General features: G+C 35.3%; 1 protein-coding gene and 1 long non-coding RNA gene across 2 annotated transcripts; one reads left to right on the top strand and one right to left on the bottom strand.

Annotated features, from left to right (window-relative positions):
- Window positions 1-301: 301 nt before the first annotated feature.
- LOC113232477 lies at window positions 302-2,547 on the bottom strand. Its single transcript, XR_003310625.1, has 3 exons — window positions 2,387-2,547; window positions 1,161-1,222; window positions 302-496 (listed from the first exon to the last, which is right to left on the bottom strand). It is a non-coding gene; the product is annotated as an uncharacterized LOC113232477 (long non-coding RNA).
- Window positions 2,548-3,267: 720 nt separating this feature from the next.
- On the top strand, window positions 3,268-14,225 carry LOC113232473. Its single transcript, XM_026467216.1, has 8 exons — window positions 3,268-3,289; window positions 8,466-8,694; window positions 8,878-9,113; window positions 11,915-12,148; window positions 12,302-12,478; window positions 12,816-13,015; window positions 13,148-13,243; window positions 13,378-14,225. The coding sequence occupies exons 2-8, from the start codon at window positions 8,586-8,588 to the stop codon at window positions 13,556-13,558; spliced, it is 1,233 nt and encodes a 410-aa protein (XP_026323001.1). The 5' UTR covers window positions 3,268-3,289; window positions 8,466-8,585; the 3' UTR covers window positions 13,559-14,225.
- The last annotated feature ends 3,120 nt before the right edge of the window (window positions 14,226-17,345 follow it).

Raw genomic sequence — 17,345 nt, 5'->3', positions numbered from 1 at the left:
TCAGTACAAATCGGCAATTTCATACTTTAACCCCTATTATTTTACATTTTATTCTATTTGAAAAAAATCAAGTAAAATTAAATCAACTACAATCAATTAATATCACAAATTGTAGGCGCTATCATCCATGTCTCCATCGTTCCAACAGGTAAGATTGTAAGTTAACGTGAGCCTACCTCAGTTTAATACAAAACGGAATTTCACATTGCCAGTCAAACAAATGTCACCAAGTATATATTTGTTATCAGTACTAAACTCTCAACTTACTTATAAATTCATACATAGAAACGATTCTCTTCTTTATTCTGTTGGTACATGGGTGGAAGTCCATTTCTTTCTCATTTATATATTTTTTCATTCCAGAGATTACAAAGACATTATATACGTCTCTTACGCAAGTAGCAGAAGTGAGGACGTGTAAAGGATGTACGATTGCACCACCACACGTCCACCCTAGGTAGCGTGCGTGTGATTCTGGACTTTTAAGTAAATAAACCTGGAATCCATAGAAAAGTCCAAGATATCAAAGACTTTCAAAAATTACAGTCTCCACTGTGAGTTCCACTGGTGTTATGAGTAGGCGTACCGCTGCTTACTGCCAGGTTCACAACTTATTCGTCCCGTTACTTGACGTCATAAAAATATAATTTACAGGATGTAAAAAGACCCCTAAGTTAAGTAATTTTTATTTATTAATTTAGAACTGTTTACTAAGCAACTGACGTTACTTTTTTAATATTAGCGCGAAAATAAAAAAAATAAAAAAGTTGGGTGAGGTATATTTTTTGAAGATGGAGAAAACAGAATGTCGAGTATTCCGTTTCTCATCTGCAATTACAAAATTAGAGCATCAAAACTTTTAAAAGGAGATTACGTAGAAAATAAAACAATACTTTAAAAAATTACATGTTTTTTTCTTAAAGTCACGGACACATCAACCCACACTCGTACATCAGACTGGGGCACATTAAGCAAAAATAATTGCTGGGAAACAACTTACAAAAAAAAAACATACGTAATAGGTTATTTTAGATGCACTATTTACACGTTCAAACAAACATTCTTCTTTCAACAGACATTTTACTTTTAAAAAATAAGATCTGTAATATGAATATTAGCAGTCCTCTTCATTTATTGGTCCATGGCTTTATTATACTCACCATGTAGGGCTTCTCGCCTTCAACTACATGTCCATTTAAGATTCTACGTTGGGAATTGGATACTGAAATTGAAATATATGTATAATAAAATAAACAAAAAATTTTCACAAATGATTTCATTCACTCATTCGATCACTAACGATCGATGTTGCCTTACTAACTACACTACTTACTTACTACAAATATCATGTGCCATCAATTCGCCATTGAAGGGCAGAATACCAAGAAATTGTAATGGCAGTTGAATAGTAGCTTGATAGCTAGCCACTAAGATAAGCCACTACTCTTAACTTCAAACTGAATAATAGAATACCGGAATACGTACAAAACTTACAAAATCCTGTCACTGACACTCGACAACGATTCGACACACATCTGAGATGTCTTAAAATTTAGCAGACAGGGGTCCTGGGTAGACATTTTCTCCCTCTCTCTACCCTTGACTTTTTTCGAAAGAAAGAAAAAGTGAGTAACAGTGGACATTCCCTTCGAAAGAATTAAGTACATAGTAGCTCAGTAAAGTAGTGGCAAGCCATTACTTCAGAACACCAAACATACAAAATCCTGTCACTGAAACTCTGTCGACACTCAATTGAGATGATTTAAAATTAACAGACTTGGAAACCAGGTGATCGATGTGGTTATCTGACGTATTGTTATTGTATATATTTATATATATATAAATTTTGAATTGTTACATACATATTTTAATCAATACTGGGCTTCGTCAACAGATTGAAAATAAAAAAAAACTGGCAGTTGCATGAGATTTTTAACCTAAAAAACTAAAAATCTGACCTAAAAAAAATTCCACCCCGTATCGTGACTGGCTCAAAAGTCCCCATTATACTGACAACATTGCCTCGTTGAACGGCAATGGGCACTTACTGAACCAACGATGATCCAGAGCGGTGATCGCAGCCCCTATCTCTGAGTCGGCGATCCAACTCTTTAAGCAAGTCCCGAGCTTTCGAGCCCCAGAGCCCGCCGTCTCGACCGCGACCGATACGAAGACGTACATCGGCTCCAAGACAGAATATTTAGCATGTTTATTATTATTATGGTAATTATTAAAAATTGAGTCTCAAAGATCTGTCAAGTGTACGCAACATATTTGATAATACAAAAGCCAACAATATCAGAAATACCGGTAGAAATTAAACCGAAACTTAGAGGTAAGTAAATTATTACAATGATTATAACCATGGTTAAACACAGGTACTTACAGCTAAACATAAACAAGAAAACCATCCATTTAACTACATTAAATTGCTCCATGTGTTAAAAAACTACTGATTAATATATTCGTAACCATAAATTACATGTTACTAAAATTAACCATAAACTTATTATCAGTCAAATTTGGGATATTGTGGTGAACAACAAAAGGCACTTATACATTTTTTTGACTCAATAAGGATTCAATCATCGAACAGGTTTTTAGAAAAAGTCAAGTTTTATCTTTACGAGTTTCGTCAATTTAAATTTGCACTCGACTATAACGTTAACAAATTGAGTGGTTCATAATACTTTCTCTGCAACTTTACTTTTGTATTTTATGAAAAAATGAAAACGTTAACATTTCTTCTATTAATTTCTTGTATAGTGAATAGTAAGTCTAATTTGTACTTAATATTACTATCGACGCTGTGTGATTTTTTTGCACGCTCAAGTACTATGGATACCCATGGCATTAACGTATAAGGTGCAATGTTTGTTGTACCGCCGAAGTGGATACAAATTTCTCATCTGTAATTTATTTTGCGTCGTCATTCTATTTCAACACATACAGGTTTCATTACATCCGAACCTTCGCAACCTACTCTCATTGATATTAGGGTCTCGATTTTTGAATATCTTTTGATCGAAGTCATGTGCCAAAAACAGAAGGACGTATAATTCAAAAGTTACATCATTCAAATACGCGTTGAGTGATCCTGCATCAGCAGTTTTTCCACAGAGTTAATTTTAGACAAAATAAATGACATTTGTGAAATAACGATTTCAATTATTTATGTGTAAAGAGATGCAAACTACGAACATTTTTAACTAGCCAACATATTCCAGTATCGTATAGTCAACGCAAGATCAAAGATGGTAAGGAGGTATCGGGAACGAAGAATTACGTGGTGAGGACATTAAATAATATATATTAAATACTAATTTTTGTGCTAGATAAATTATGAAAGAAAATCTTTCTATACAGCCAAAACTAGGTAAGAAACAAATAAATCTAGAGCTTACAATAAAAAGTGGTTGGAAGTACTCTTCTAGAACAACAGAAAAAAATTAAATTGTGCAAAATTTAACCGTAAAATAGTGTATGTAAGGAAATTGTTATACATATACTCGTAGTTGACTTACGAGTTTTTTTTTGTTATAAAGCAAAACAAAACCTTATAACTAATTACAATCTAGCCATTTTACAAGACTAATAAGCAATTTTAATTTAACATATTTTCATAAAATAAGTAACTTACATATAGAAATTTTCCATCGACAAAATATCTTTTAATATTAGTTAAGGGGAAGACTGTTCGTGTGTTCATAGTCTAATTAACACTGGCACTAATATTTCTTTTATTCACTATAATTAACTACACTAACTCAAAAGGTTTAGTTCTTTGTAGTCTACGTACTATATTTGTATTGTCTATTAGCTGTATAGCCTCACTATGTTCACGTGATGATGAAGTCTATGTTCGTGAGCTTCGGCGTACTTTATTATCACTTTATTAACAGGCTCTATATTCAAATCACGATGCAGATCCTCATTTCGTATATACGAAGGAGCACCCATAATTAATTGTCCTCAGTATTTTATTTTGGAAGCGTTGTATTGTTTGTATGTTGCTTTTAGCGGCACAGCCCCAGAGTTGGATACCATAGGTCCACACTGGCATAAGGATCTGTTTGTACAATAATATTTTATTGCATACAGATAGTGAAGAGCATTTGCCAAATAGCCAATACATTTTCTTTAAACTTATGTCTAATTCTTCTTTTTTCTTCTTGATGTGAGCTTTCCAGCGTAGCTTTACGTCGTTCGAAATCGAACCGCACGCGACCCAACTGTTCTCATCGGAAATTCGATGAGAACAGTTGGCTCGCCGTAATGACCCAGATAACGTACGTGCATAGAGCAAGATTCGACTAAATCACGTTTATCGTTAAGGCAAAGTCATTTCTCAGCTTAGTCATGGCAAGCCAAGGCTCACCAACTATTAAGTTGAAAACTGAAACAGAGCGCCTATTGTATCAGCGTCTCTGCGAAGAACAAACAGAAAATCAAAGTATGCAACAGCTGGCTGAAGAAATGAGGAACGAAATTATTGGTCTTCGTGAACAATTGAAGAAGAAAAATCATCCTTCAAAAGCCCAATTCAAGCGAAACTTGCATCCAAATCTACCTGAAAAGTACTAAATACAGCACCGACGAAGAAGAACTAGCTAGAGAAACGGAATGGATACGAGTAAAAAGTAGGAAAAAAAGAAAACTGAACGCGTCATCGAACATTTCACAAGAGGAAACAATTCAAACGTCCACGATAAAGCAAAAGCAAAAAAAGTTCCGGCACCACCGCCAATAATTGTGGATGACTTAGAAAACTACCAAAATTTCTATGACTATTTATCCGATAGCACAGAAAAGGATTCATTTATAATGAAAATGCTAAGCGTTGAGGCCGTTAATATTAATGCAACTAATGATGATGCCTATAGATCCATTACCAAGTTGCTCACGGAAAAGAATTGCCACTGGCATTCCTATGAAAATAAGAAAGATAGGCCAATTAGAGTAATGGCAAAGACATTACACTTCACGTGTAAACCAGAAAGAATTATTGAAGACCTACAAACAAAGGGTTTCAATATCATAGATGCAGCACACAAACTACGGTGGAAGAACAAAGAACCACTTAACATGTTTGTGCTGACATTCCATCATGAAGAGGACATAAAAAAAATATTTGACCTGAAATCCATTCTAGGATGCAAAGCGGAGATACAAGCACTGAGAAGTTCTAAACTTATACCTCAATGCAAAAGGTGTCAAGCATATGGGCACACTCAAAAGTATTGTAGCAAAGAACCTAGATGTGTTAAATGCACAGGAAAACATCTTACCAGAGACTGTCCAAAACCACCGGACTGTCCAAAGCCTACGATACACGTAGGCTTCACTTCCGACCACACACACACACACACACTTTAGACCACAGTGTATACACACTGTGGTTAACAGCACCCAGCAAACTACCGAGGGTGTATTGTGGCTAAAGAAACACAAAAACTCAAGTCAAAACCATCAAAAGTACCAGTACAAAATCAATCAGGGCTCATGAAAGTTCAACAACGTACAAACATCACTACCAGTGCTGTTAGTAAAAATACTATGTCTTATGCACATGTAGCAGGCAAACACCAGTCAAAAGATAAAACGCAACCGAATTCCGACTTAGATGTGAAATTAAATAATATCTTGAATTATTTAGCATCATTCGATACACGTCTGAGACTATTAGAAAGTAGCACCATATCAGCTACACATAAAACTAAAAAATGATGCGTTTAAAAATCGTGACGTGGAACTCCAATGGACTTCTGAATCACCAACATGAACATCAGTTAGTCCTAGAAACAGAAAAAATAGATGTGTGTCTGATTTCTGAGACGCATTTCACTAAAAAGTCACACATCACATTCAAAGGATATAAAGTGTACTACTCACTACACTGACAATCTGGCGAAAAATGGCAGTGGTGTGATAATAAGGGAAACCATAATACACCACGAATTATACAAAATAGGAGATAAACGAATTGAAGCTGTAACAATTCAAGTTTTTTACTAAGACATCTCTTCTTGCTATAGCAGCTATGTATTGTCCACCTAAGCATGGACTGAAAATAGATAATCATCAAAAACTTCTTGACAACCTCGGAGAGAGATTTATCATCGGAGGCGACTTCAATGCTAAACACGTTAACTGGGGATCAAGAATGATAAGAACTGAGGGCAGAGAGCTCTGGAACGCACTAGAAAAAAAGAGATGTGGGATTATGTCAACTGGAAAACCTACTTATTGGCCCAGTGGTCCTAATAAAATCCCCGATTTACTAGATTTTTATATTTAAAAATATTTCGCCAAATTACATGGCCGTCAATGACAGCTATAATATGAGTTCCGATCATTCTCCCATAACTTTAGAACTCAGTGAAAATGTTATTTAGAGAGAAACAAAACCCTCTTTAGTCAACAAGAACTGATTGGGCAAGCTTCAAACGGGATCTAGATGATCTTGTTAATCTCAACGTACCATTGAAGACACCATAATAGCTAGATATGGAGGTGGAAAACATTGAACGAAAGCAGAGGAAACTATGGCATCAGAGTAGGTCACCAGATGATAAGAGATTGCTGAACACTCTTACGAAAAGATCGAGGAGAAAAATAAAGAGCTTTAAGGATGAGCCCATGAAGACTTATACAACATCTAACAAATGATCGATCTACAGATTACTTACTCTGGAAGGTAACAAAAAACTTGAAAAGACCGATAACTCAAGTCTCTCCTATTAGAGGGTCAAACGATACGTGGGCCATAAGCAATGAACAAAATGCCAAATCAATCAGAATCTACTGATTTGGTTCTAGGAAAAATAAACTCGTCATAACAACTCGCTGGAGAAATAAAACTTGTCACCCCGAGGGAAGTACAAAGAGAAATAAAAATGAAAATTAATAAAAACAAATGTCCTGGATACGACCCTATTTCTGGTGAAATTCTACATAATCTGCCCCAAAAAGCAGTAGTAAAACTGACTACACTAATAAATGTCGCCTTTAGATTAGAATACGTTCCTGAATTGTGGAAAGTTGCAGAAGTAATAATGATCCCGAAACCAGGTAAACCGCCTCATGATGTCACGTCTTATAGACCTATCTCATTATTACCCATGATGTCAAAATTATTTGAAAAGCTTTTACTCAAGAGACTGAAACCAATTCTATATGAAAATAAACTTACACCAAATCACCAATTCGGTTTTAGAGAAAGTCACTCCACTATTGATCAAGTACACAGTATAACCAATACCATAGAACAGGCAATGGAGGAAAAGAAAGTTTGCTCGCAATCTTTTTAGATGTTGCACAAGCTTTTGATAAAGTTTGGCACGAAGGCCTAATTCATAAGTTAAGAAATATACTTTCATATCGACATGCAAATCTTCTGGAATCCTATTTAACCAGTAGGTATTTCAGAATTAGACAAGAAAACGCATAAAAAGCTAAAAAAATAAAAGCTGGAGTGCCACAAGGAAGTGTCTTGGGTCCAATTCTTTACCTTTTATATACAAACAATAAAAAAATAAAATAAAAAAAAAATTGTTTATTCAGTAACATAATGTACAGAGAAAACTAAAGACTACTTATGCGATTTAATGTAAAAATAACACATGTACCTGAACTAGGAAATTCCTGTATTTCAGGTAAAAAGTACTACTAATTATAAAACGTGGATACTATTAATATTATAAATACTTTTTAGGAAAATCTTATGAAATAAAATTAAACAATTAAACAATAAATTGCCAATCAAAAAAATGTACACTTATACAAGACAAAATTTATTTTACGATAATAAATAAATTCTCTGTATCCTCATAGGACATATTTTGAAGAGCTTCTTGGAGAATTTTCTTTACCTTGAAGCAACAGAAATTATAAATGGAATATTTGGCGTTAAATTTATTGTACAAAAATGGTCCAAGAAACACAAAAAATCTTGAAATAAAAGTATGTTTTGATGATATATAAATAACTAAATATACCCGAAATAATATACCCGAACCAATTGACAATACCATTGCTACTTTTGCGGATGACACAGCAATTATGGCTGTAGGAAACAACCACCAGGAAGCGGTCAGTAAAGTTCAAAAAGCCATTAACCCATTCCAGGAGTAGACCAAGAAGTGGCGAATAAAGCTAAATGAAACTAAATCAGTGGACATTGACTTCAGTTACAAAAAAATTGACTACTGTCCTACAATGGACAGTAGTCAATTTTTTTTTGCGTAGGGTACGCAAATACCGCCAAATATCTCGGTATGACCTACGAGTATATCAATTTCTAGTGGTGCACAGTGCTAGAAATCGCTAAGTATTGTTATTATTTTTCGTTCCTTGAAACAATTTAAAATTCTTGTCTCGTTTCGTGAATGTTAGGCTTACAGCCAGCACCATAATAATAATTGAAAACTGTCAATAAAACGTAACAAAACAATTAAAATTCTCAGGCTTACCTTCTAAGAGCAGAACAATCACCCCAAAAATATGACGCTTGGATTTGTGGGGGTGCAATCGTAAGTCCATCTTTCATAGTGACATCAGCAGCTTGCGTTGAAGATGTGGAATTTATGTACGCCATAGCTGGCACAGGCCATTACTACACTACAGAAACTATTCATCATGACAATTGTGCCAACAAGCTCAAGAAAAAGGTCGTTTTGACTTGTGTACCAAAACGTAAGTGGTTACTTTTTACTCCTTATTGTCTCAGCAGATCCTCACAGTACAAAATGCGCCTTCGGATGACTAAAGCTATGACGTGACCTCAAAGCGACGGCGTAAGGAGTAATATTAGTGGCCCGGAAGAAGAAGCTATGCGTTCATTTTCGACCATAATAAATTTAATTGTGTATATTGCAGATTACAACTTCTCCTATGACAAAATAGAAAAGTGGGCGTACATAGACATAGCAGCAGTGAAAGTGGAATCGCCATATGATTTCACTCTAACTGAACCTATACCCGAGTGCAGGGACTCTCCTGAGCAAAAAACATGGGTTCCAAACAAAATAAAAATCAACTTCGAAGTCAAATATCAAAATCCTGGAAATGATGCCTTAATCCTCGGCTGGGGGCATACATCGAAATGGCGAGCGGTTGGTAAAATATATTCTTTATCAGTTCAATTCATTTATTAATTGCATCATTATGTACATAGCTTCAGCTTATGTATTAAGTATATCTACATAGAAAACATATATTATGAACTCTGCAGGACACAGCAACATAGGAATAAACAGGTCACCGTTACTGAAATTTGTTGTCTAAATGTTGTTATGGTGGTAGTTTTTATTAGTGTTTTTAAGTGTATGAATTTATTTGCTTTATTTCCTTATTTAATTTACTCGGGTAATTTGTTGTATATTTTTACTGACATGGCGTATGGGCTTAACTCAAGAAACTTTAATTTTGATAGAAATTTCAGTCACTATTACGTGATTTTTCCGTTTGGATGGCGTTGGGACGCGTCTCCCAATTTAGTGTAAAATTGTGGGTACTTTTACATAAATTTGCAAGTTTCCAAAATATAAATAGATATCGGCGTTAAAATTTTATGTTTTTTAAAAAATGGTTCAATGCTCTCTGCTTTCAATATATTCGCTAGTATACTAACGTACTGTTTTTGTTTACTAAAGAGGTAATTTACAGTTGTACCACAGTGTAAATAATTGGTTAGACTGTGGAGTACTATTATCTCACAGTATGGTGCCGTAAGATAGCCATGTGCAGGCGTCGTAAGCATTGAAGGCGTTTTGGAAATTAGTTAATTTTATTTCTTTTAAGGAATACGTAAAGCTATAATAGCATTTTTTTGTACGACTTGTTTCTAAGTCGCATTTATCAAATTAAATGTATTGACGATTCCTATTTTTGTGTGATTTTCATGGTGTCGCCATCTCGGGTCAATGTAGAAAAACTAACTTTTCTATATTGTCTCGGGTCTAGGTATTTGTGGTACTGTTGTTGTTTCCGATTTCCAAAATACAAGAGCTTGAGCTACTTACTTGGGAATCAGCGCAACGTATGTGATGTTGTCTAATATTTATTTATTATTATTATTATTAAGTTATATGAACAGTTAATATTTACTGAGGGTTTTTGATAAAGTCTAAATTCGATAGTTTTGGGTTTTTATTAAGTTAATTTCTAAATTGTGATTCAATAATCCATGTTACGATTGTATCTAGTGTATTATGAAAAATTTGATATAATTTGTAAATCAAATTCTTTTTGTTGAAATAATGTTATGCGTTATATATGTTAGTACTGTGATATCGTCCGCGAAAAGAATATATGAGTCAGTTCTTACTTATTATTTTTGAATATATAAATTAAATAATATGCACCAAATGACGATTCAATTCCTCGTGGTATCGAATTGTTCATATTTTAGTAGTCCAGTCTGATTTGGGTTATAAAGAGTTTCAAAATTAGGATTTGATGCTTTTAATTCCGAAGCAAGTAAGGTGGTGGCGCCAGTGACCGACAAGGTCCTTGTTCGATATCTTTTTACAAATTCATTTCTAATAAGATTTAGGACAAAATTATGTATCTTAGGAACACGTTTCTTATTGGTTCATTATTGGTGAGTGTCGATTGCTGGTTAGTTAATTAGTGAATTTTTGGTGTTCATTAGTGAAGATTTAGAGAAACTCTAGTTTTGGTTTGTTTAGTAATAATTAAAATAGTTTTTTATGAAGTATAATCTTTCTTGAGGATGATATCTGTCAAGTAAACTAATATTGATATGTATTATAAAAAAGTTAATTGAAATTTAGACACACTTTTCTTAAAATGTCGATCCATGGTATCAACACCGTAGTAAGATCGTGTAACAACAGTCAAATAAGCCAAAATATACCTTAACACGTAAACCCCGTCTCACGTTAAAGAATGCAAACTGGCACTTTTTTAATAGTTAATATTGTACGCACTGTACGTAACGAGTTTTCGTGGTTCGTGTATCTCTAGTAGTTATAGTCGATGATGATATCATCACCCTATATCATCACACAGAATACATCACACCTCCACTCGTCACGTTCACAGCCAGTTCCTTGACCTCTTTATAGCTGTTCACTTTGATGTTCTTTTAATTGTTCACTCTTGGTCTTCCTTACTCTTTTCCCTTCTATCCTCCCCTCAATTGTCACTCTCATAAATTCGTCATTACGTAACAAGTCGACTATATGCTGTAGAAAAAAGTATAATATATTGTAGCTCATGATTCGTTTGTAAAAAAAAACCATTGGATTCTTTATTTCCCGCGAACTTGGGATCAGTTGACACTCAGTTGACTCATCATCACTTTCTATCAGGTGAGATGGAGGTCAAATACGCACTTATTTTATTTAAAAAATAAAGCTATTTGAAAAGAGCAATTTCAATTTGAAAAGAGAAAAACGCCTTGAATTAAAAAATAGGAAAATCAACCATTAAAATAATTGCTCATTATACTAAAATTAAGGCGCTATTTATAAAAATGAATCTTCATACGTGAACAGCCACCCTTAGAGGTGGTTGATTTTCTTCAAAATTAAATGTGACCACTATGGAGGTACCCTCTTTCCAACAAAAGAATCATGAAAATTGGTTCACAAATACCGGAGTTATCGTGTAACATACACACACAAAAAAAAAACATACAGTCGAATTGAGAACCTCCTCCTTTTTTTGAAGTCTGTTAAAAATGACGTTTTAAGGTGTCCAATTGTACATAAGGTAAAAATGATTATTTGACTTTGCGTTGCAAAAAGCTTACTCACTTTTTTATTTTAAAAAATGACATTCATCATAATGCCGAATTTGCGAAATTCAAATCTGACGATTGTTACATGCTCCAATCCAATTTAAGCATCCAATTTACACATACTAAAATATATTTAAAAATCCACAGGCAGACGATCCACATGATTACAATTCAAAATTTCTACAGTATGGATCGACGTTGATACAAAACAAAACGAATTGTAAAAACTATTATCGCAATTTGCCCCATCTTCAGGCCACTATTGATAAGTACATGATTTGCACGTTAATGGCAGGAAATATTGACGATGACGGTGAATTGATTTTCACGCAGAAACCGGACGCTGATGGTTGTTCAGACGAAGACAAGATGACCGGGACGGTAAGTACAACAAACTCACATTCCACAATCAACTTTCAGTGTGGCTGGAGCTTTTTGTATCGTGACGAAGATGAAAAGAGAAGCTACACAAAAAAACTCGTAAATTGAAAAAAAATCCAATTTGTATCATACATTGATGGATATTTTTTCCAGTGTAAATTAGAAAGGTCAGATGAAGAGTTTCGAAAAACACAACCACCCCTACCGATTTCAATTTCACCTGTTCACGGATTTGGCGATGTCACTGTCAACTTACGGCGATCTATTCAGAACAACACACATACACGACGAATAACACGTACAATAAAACGACGAAGTGGAATATGCCAGGTAGATTCTGTTTACAATTGCAATATTTTTTTTAATACTTACAATACATTTTCAAACGGTGATGATAACTGATCTAAAGAGACTAGTATATATCGATTGCACTGATTTCCATCAAACGGTACCGTTATACAGATGCTAGCGGTCAACGATAAAGTCATTTAATAAATAAAAGAAAGGAAGCAGACAAATAGAATACAAAGACGAATAGAAATAAATAGTCGCTTATTAAATAATTACAAATATAGAGATATAGAGTATCCCCTCTGCATATTTTGAATAACAAATACCTTAACCACCGATAGTCAGTCTTTTGACTTTTTTTTACATTGGCTTATAGAATGATCACGGGGGCCCATTGATAACGTGGGTTGGTTCTCACGAAGTGCTCATTGGAGTCGCCTCGGTATTTCGGATTTCCAATAAATCAGAATGTATCGGTCCATACCTTTACACGAGCACACAATGCAACGGGCAGTTTTTACAATGTGTAATCTTTGAAAACGAACCGAAAGATGTTAAAGATGGCGACGAAATATTGTAAGTACTGCTACTTTTCTTGCCAGTTATATCGTCTGTCTAGCCTCTCAATTTATTCATTCCTATATTTGTGCTTAGGAATTTTAAACATTCTAAGAAATTTTGGCATAAAAAGCGAATTGACACTTTCAGACGCCTAAAACAAAAAGATATTTGCGACGTGACTCCAGCTGAAAGTGGGTTCGAGATCATTAAACGAAGAATTTCATGGAAACATCATCCTGACGGGTAAGTAAACAACAAATTGCACCCTAGTGTAATAAGGCCACATCTGCAAAATGACAACTTTTCAGGAGAGACACTTAAAGATTCCACAAATTTTTATAAAAAGGAATGATTTACATTCTTCTTGTACTTTTTAGACCCGCCGAAAATGAACTGGAAGAAGAAATCTTTGAACGGCCACAAATACCATTATACAACTTCAATAAGCACTTTAAGTCAACGAGAACATCGTCTATGACTAATCAAAGTGGTAATGGAATCGGTGACAATGTTCAAAGAACAGCAAAAGCCGGGACATCGGTGAAACTAAAACCGTGACTACATTAATAGTATGAAATTACATTACCACATGGTAGTGTAATTACATATAAGTGTAGACGCCAAAACCATTCCTTTTATAAGTCTTTAATTTAATGCTTTTGTCTTTTGTTTTTAATTACCTTTTAAAATATTAAAATGACGTACGTTATACGACTACTTTCCATCAAAATATAAGTTACAGTCCTTGGTATGAATATGTGGTCCTTTTTACTTACCTGTTTTCATGAACCAGGGAAGTGTTAAAATGCACATGACCATCTATATTTTATTATATTTAGTAATGGTTGCAACCATAGATATAGGAAAGAAGGGTGCAAGCCCCAGTCAATCGCGATTATTTGCCGACGTCGAAGTGGGTTCTTCAGGTAATGAAGATATAGTTGTTCCCGCTACGTTTGTACCTAACACGCTGATAGTGTAGTAGAATAAGAACGTATGTAGTGAAATAAGTATGATAACTGCGTACAGACGTCGCAGCGCAGGTGCACACATTTGCATAATCTAAGGGTATCACAGCACTGGTCGTCCAAACGCGCCTTTCATAATTATGCGAATGTGTGCGTTGCGTACTCTAGTACAGGCAGCTTAGGTTTTGTATTTAGAATTGTAAGAATAATAGAGTGTTGGTGTCAAACAGACATCTAAGAGTTCTAGAAGAAGCTTCCATGAATCAATAAGTAAAATACGTAATAAATGTTTATGAAGATAATCCCAGTTTTATATACAAAAGTATCTCTCGCAATGCTACCAGAGCTACGTCCTTTGTTATAGTACATATACAAGCCGCGCTGTTACTTTGTATGAAATTACCCTATTTTTTTATTCTACTATGTTCATAGGGCTACTGATGCCAAGTAGGAGATAACTATTAATGTACTCATCGTACCTACTGCCCACTCACACATGTACAAGCTCGATAGCATCGTGCACAAGCCGCTCTTCAACGAAGGATACTGCGAGGAATCTCGCAGCAACACGTCCGTTACCTCCCACGATTAGAGCTGGCTGCAAAGCAGCTGGATCTTGAGTGAAGCATCGCTGAGACTGGATTATAAGCAGAGCCGCGGGATAACCGAAACGGCTACGAGGCGACCAATTACGCCAGTATCATCTACGTGAACCAACACGGTTCCGTGGCTGATTTTGTCACCCACATCCAACCAGATGCTCACGAGCCAACCGACGTTACTATATAAAACGTTACGTATCTCAGTGCTAGTAAATACCTTTCAAAATTTTGTACATAAGGTTGAACTGAATTCCAAAGGTTTACGGCAAATCTCCTATGGATTGGCTGTTTGTTAAACGTTAGTTCTACGATTCACAAAAATCGTTCACAGTAGCAGAAAATCAAGTCTAAGCTCAACTATGAAAGAAGCGGCGTGGGAGGCAGTTTGCCTTGCTATCGTGATGGCTGTGGCGATGTCACTAAAACCTACTATTGTCATGCAAGAGTTGGATAGGCGTTTTGGATACCCAAAACAGATTGTGTTGCGCAAGGTAGTAGACGTATGCCCCTTAGGTCAGATAAAGTTACACTCATTTATGTGTCGCGGAACGAAACTGACTATTTACGTTTACTACAATTATTTGGAGCGCTAATTACCAAGCTTGACCCATTATTACGCACACGATGCCTTTATTTGCCGTGGTGTACGCAGCCACTGCTCCGCCATTTAGCACGGTAGATCTGCAGATAAAGTACGACACATCTATCGAAGTGTTTCAGGTGCCGCGACAGCATACCAATACTGTGTCAGATGTGGACTCGGCCCCAATAATGTCATTAAAATCTGGTAGCGAACATCACTGCAAGTCTTGTCTTTTCTATGCCCTATATTTCTATTCCAACTTCGTTTGTACCCAGTTTTGTATAACTAATAATTTAGGAATGAAGAACGAATAGGAAGAAATAAAAAAACAGTGCGTCATTTGACACATACATTGACGACTTCCGTAGCCGAGTGGCTTGTACACCGGTTTTCATGGAGTCGCCATCACTGAGGTCCCAGGTGCAATCCCCGGCCAGGTCAATTTAGAAATAACTAACTTTTCTATATTGTCTCAGGTCTGACTGTTTATGGTACCGTCTTTGTTTCCGATTTCCACAATACAAGTGCTTTAGTTTACTTACTTTAGAATCAGAGCAAGATATATGATGTTGTCTAATAATCATATATTATTTATTTTTACTTTTACAACAGTCTTTTGTAGTGTAGAAAAAAGACAAGCAAAATAATACAATACATTTGCACCAAAAAATCATATTAATCGACTACCCTCTTCGATTCGAAGGAATTTTTGATTGTATCCAGACAAAAATCTTTCGTGGTGCTTATTCGACCACAGCCAGTGGAAAAAGTATAGTCTTTCCCACGACATATAGAAAACAAGTTTAATATTGTATAATGTATGTTTTGCTTTAATACGTAACTTTTACAAGTTGTAGCAATTAGGCAGTTCCATTGATTTATTCAGGTTATTTGACAGTGGTCTAGCACATCATTGATATCATTAATAATTAAAAAGATGAATCTCAAAAATCTCACAACTGTGTAAAGTGCGTCCAAATGCCATCAAGTATATAACCAGAAATAGAGACAAAGTGTCATTAAATTTTATTTGAAAACTATTCTGCCAAATCATTACGGTGACAACTGCGCTCCGATTGGCCAGCACGAATTCAAAACAATTGACGGATGTCGTTAACTGTTTCACTTCAAATCGACAAATTTAACTTGAGCTTGCTATAATTGACGAAAATTGAAATATTACATATTTAATTACCGATGAAATGCGTTCCATTTGTTTTGTAATTAGGTGTTCTACTGTTTTTCCCACACCACCGAATTTTTATTACAATAAATACAGAATATTTTTGGAATATAAGAAGAGCTACACACAGATCAGTTGTTGGCGCTGTACTATTTCAGCTTTCTAATTTGTGATTTAGACGCAAACGAGAGTTGATATTTAAAAATGATTATAAGGCCCATGTGCCTGATGATAATGAAATTTGGGCATAACACTTACAGCTCTACATAAACAAGAAAGCCATCAGTTTAACTATTAATAAGTATATTAAAGTGTTCCAAATGTTTTAGCAAAACAAATTGAATTCACAAATTCTTTTAATCTGTTTATTTTTATATAATACTAAGTGACGGGAACAAGTTGTGTGCCTGATGGTAAGCGAAATGCCTGTCCATAACAATTGCAATGCCACTCAATGCTTTAAATCGCAAAGATCTGAGGGGCACTGCCACTGGCCTGTCATCCTGAGACATAAATTGACAAGTCCCATGTATCTGTGATTTCACCAGCACCCTTACCCTTCGAAACTGAAACGCAGTTACGTTCACATTACTGCTTGACGGCAGAAATAGGTAACTTCCCTGCACGAACTCATTCACAAGGAGCTCTACTGCTACGAAAAGATTAGCGCCATACAGCCATATATATATATATATATATATATATATATATACTCACAACACTCAACATAGCCCCGCACTAGGGAAATTTGTGTCGCGGGTGCCATGGACAGGCACATAGATAACCACAAATTACACCCAAACTCACGAGAGAAATAAATGTAGGCCTTACAAATATTTCTCCCGGCCCGGGAATCGAACCTGGGACCTCTGCGTGGCAGTCCGGCATGATAACCGTTCAGCCACAGAGGCAGTTAATAATATTGAAAGAGAAAAACGCCTTGAATTGGAGAATAGCAAAATCAACCATTAAAATAACTGCTCCTTATAATAAAATTTAGGCGCTATTT

The sequence above is a fragment of the Hyposmocoma kahamanoa genome, unplaced genomic scaffold (genome assembly GCF_003589595.1).
Source record: "Hyposmocoma kahamanoa isolate Upper Pololo Valley unplaced genomic scaffold, ASM358959v1 76, whole genome shotgun sequence".
NCBI classification, from domain to species: Eukaryota; Metazoa; Arthropoda; class Insecta; order Lepidoptera; family Cosmopterigidae; genus Hyposmocoma; species Hyposmocoma kahamanoa.
This window is presented reverse-complemented; position numbering and strand designations above follow the sequence as displayed.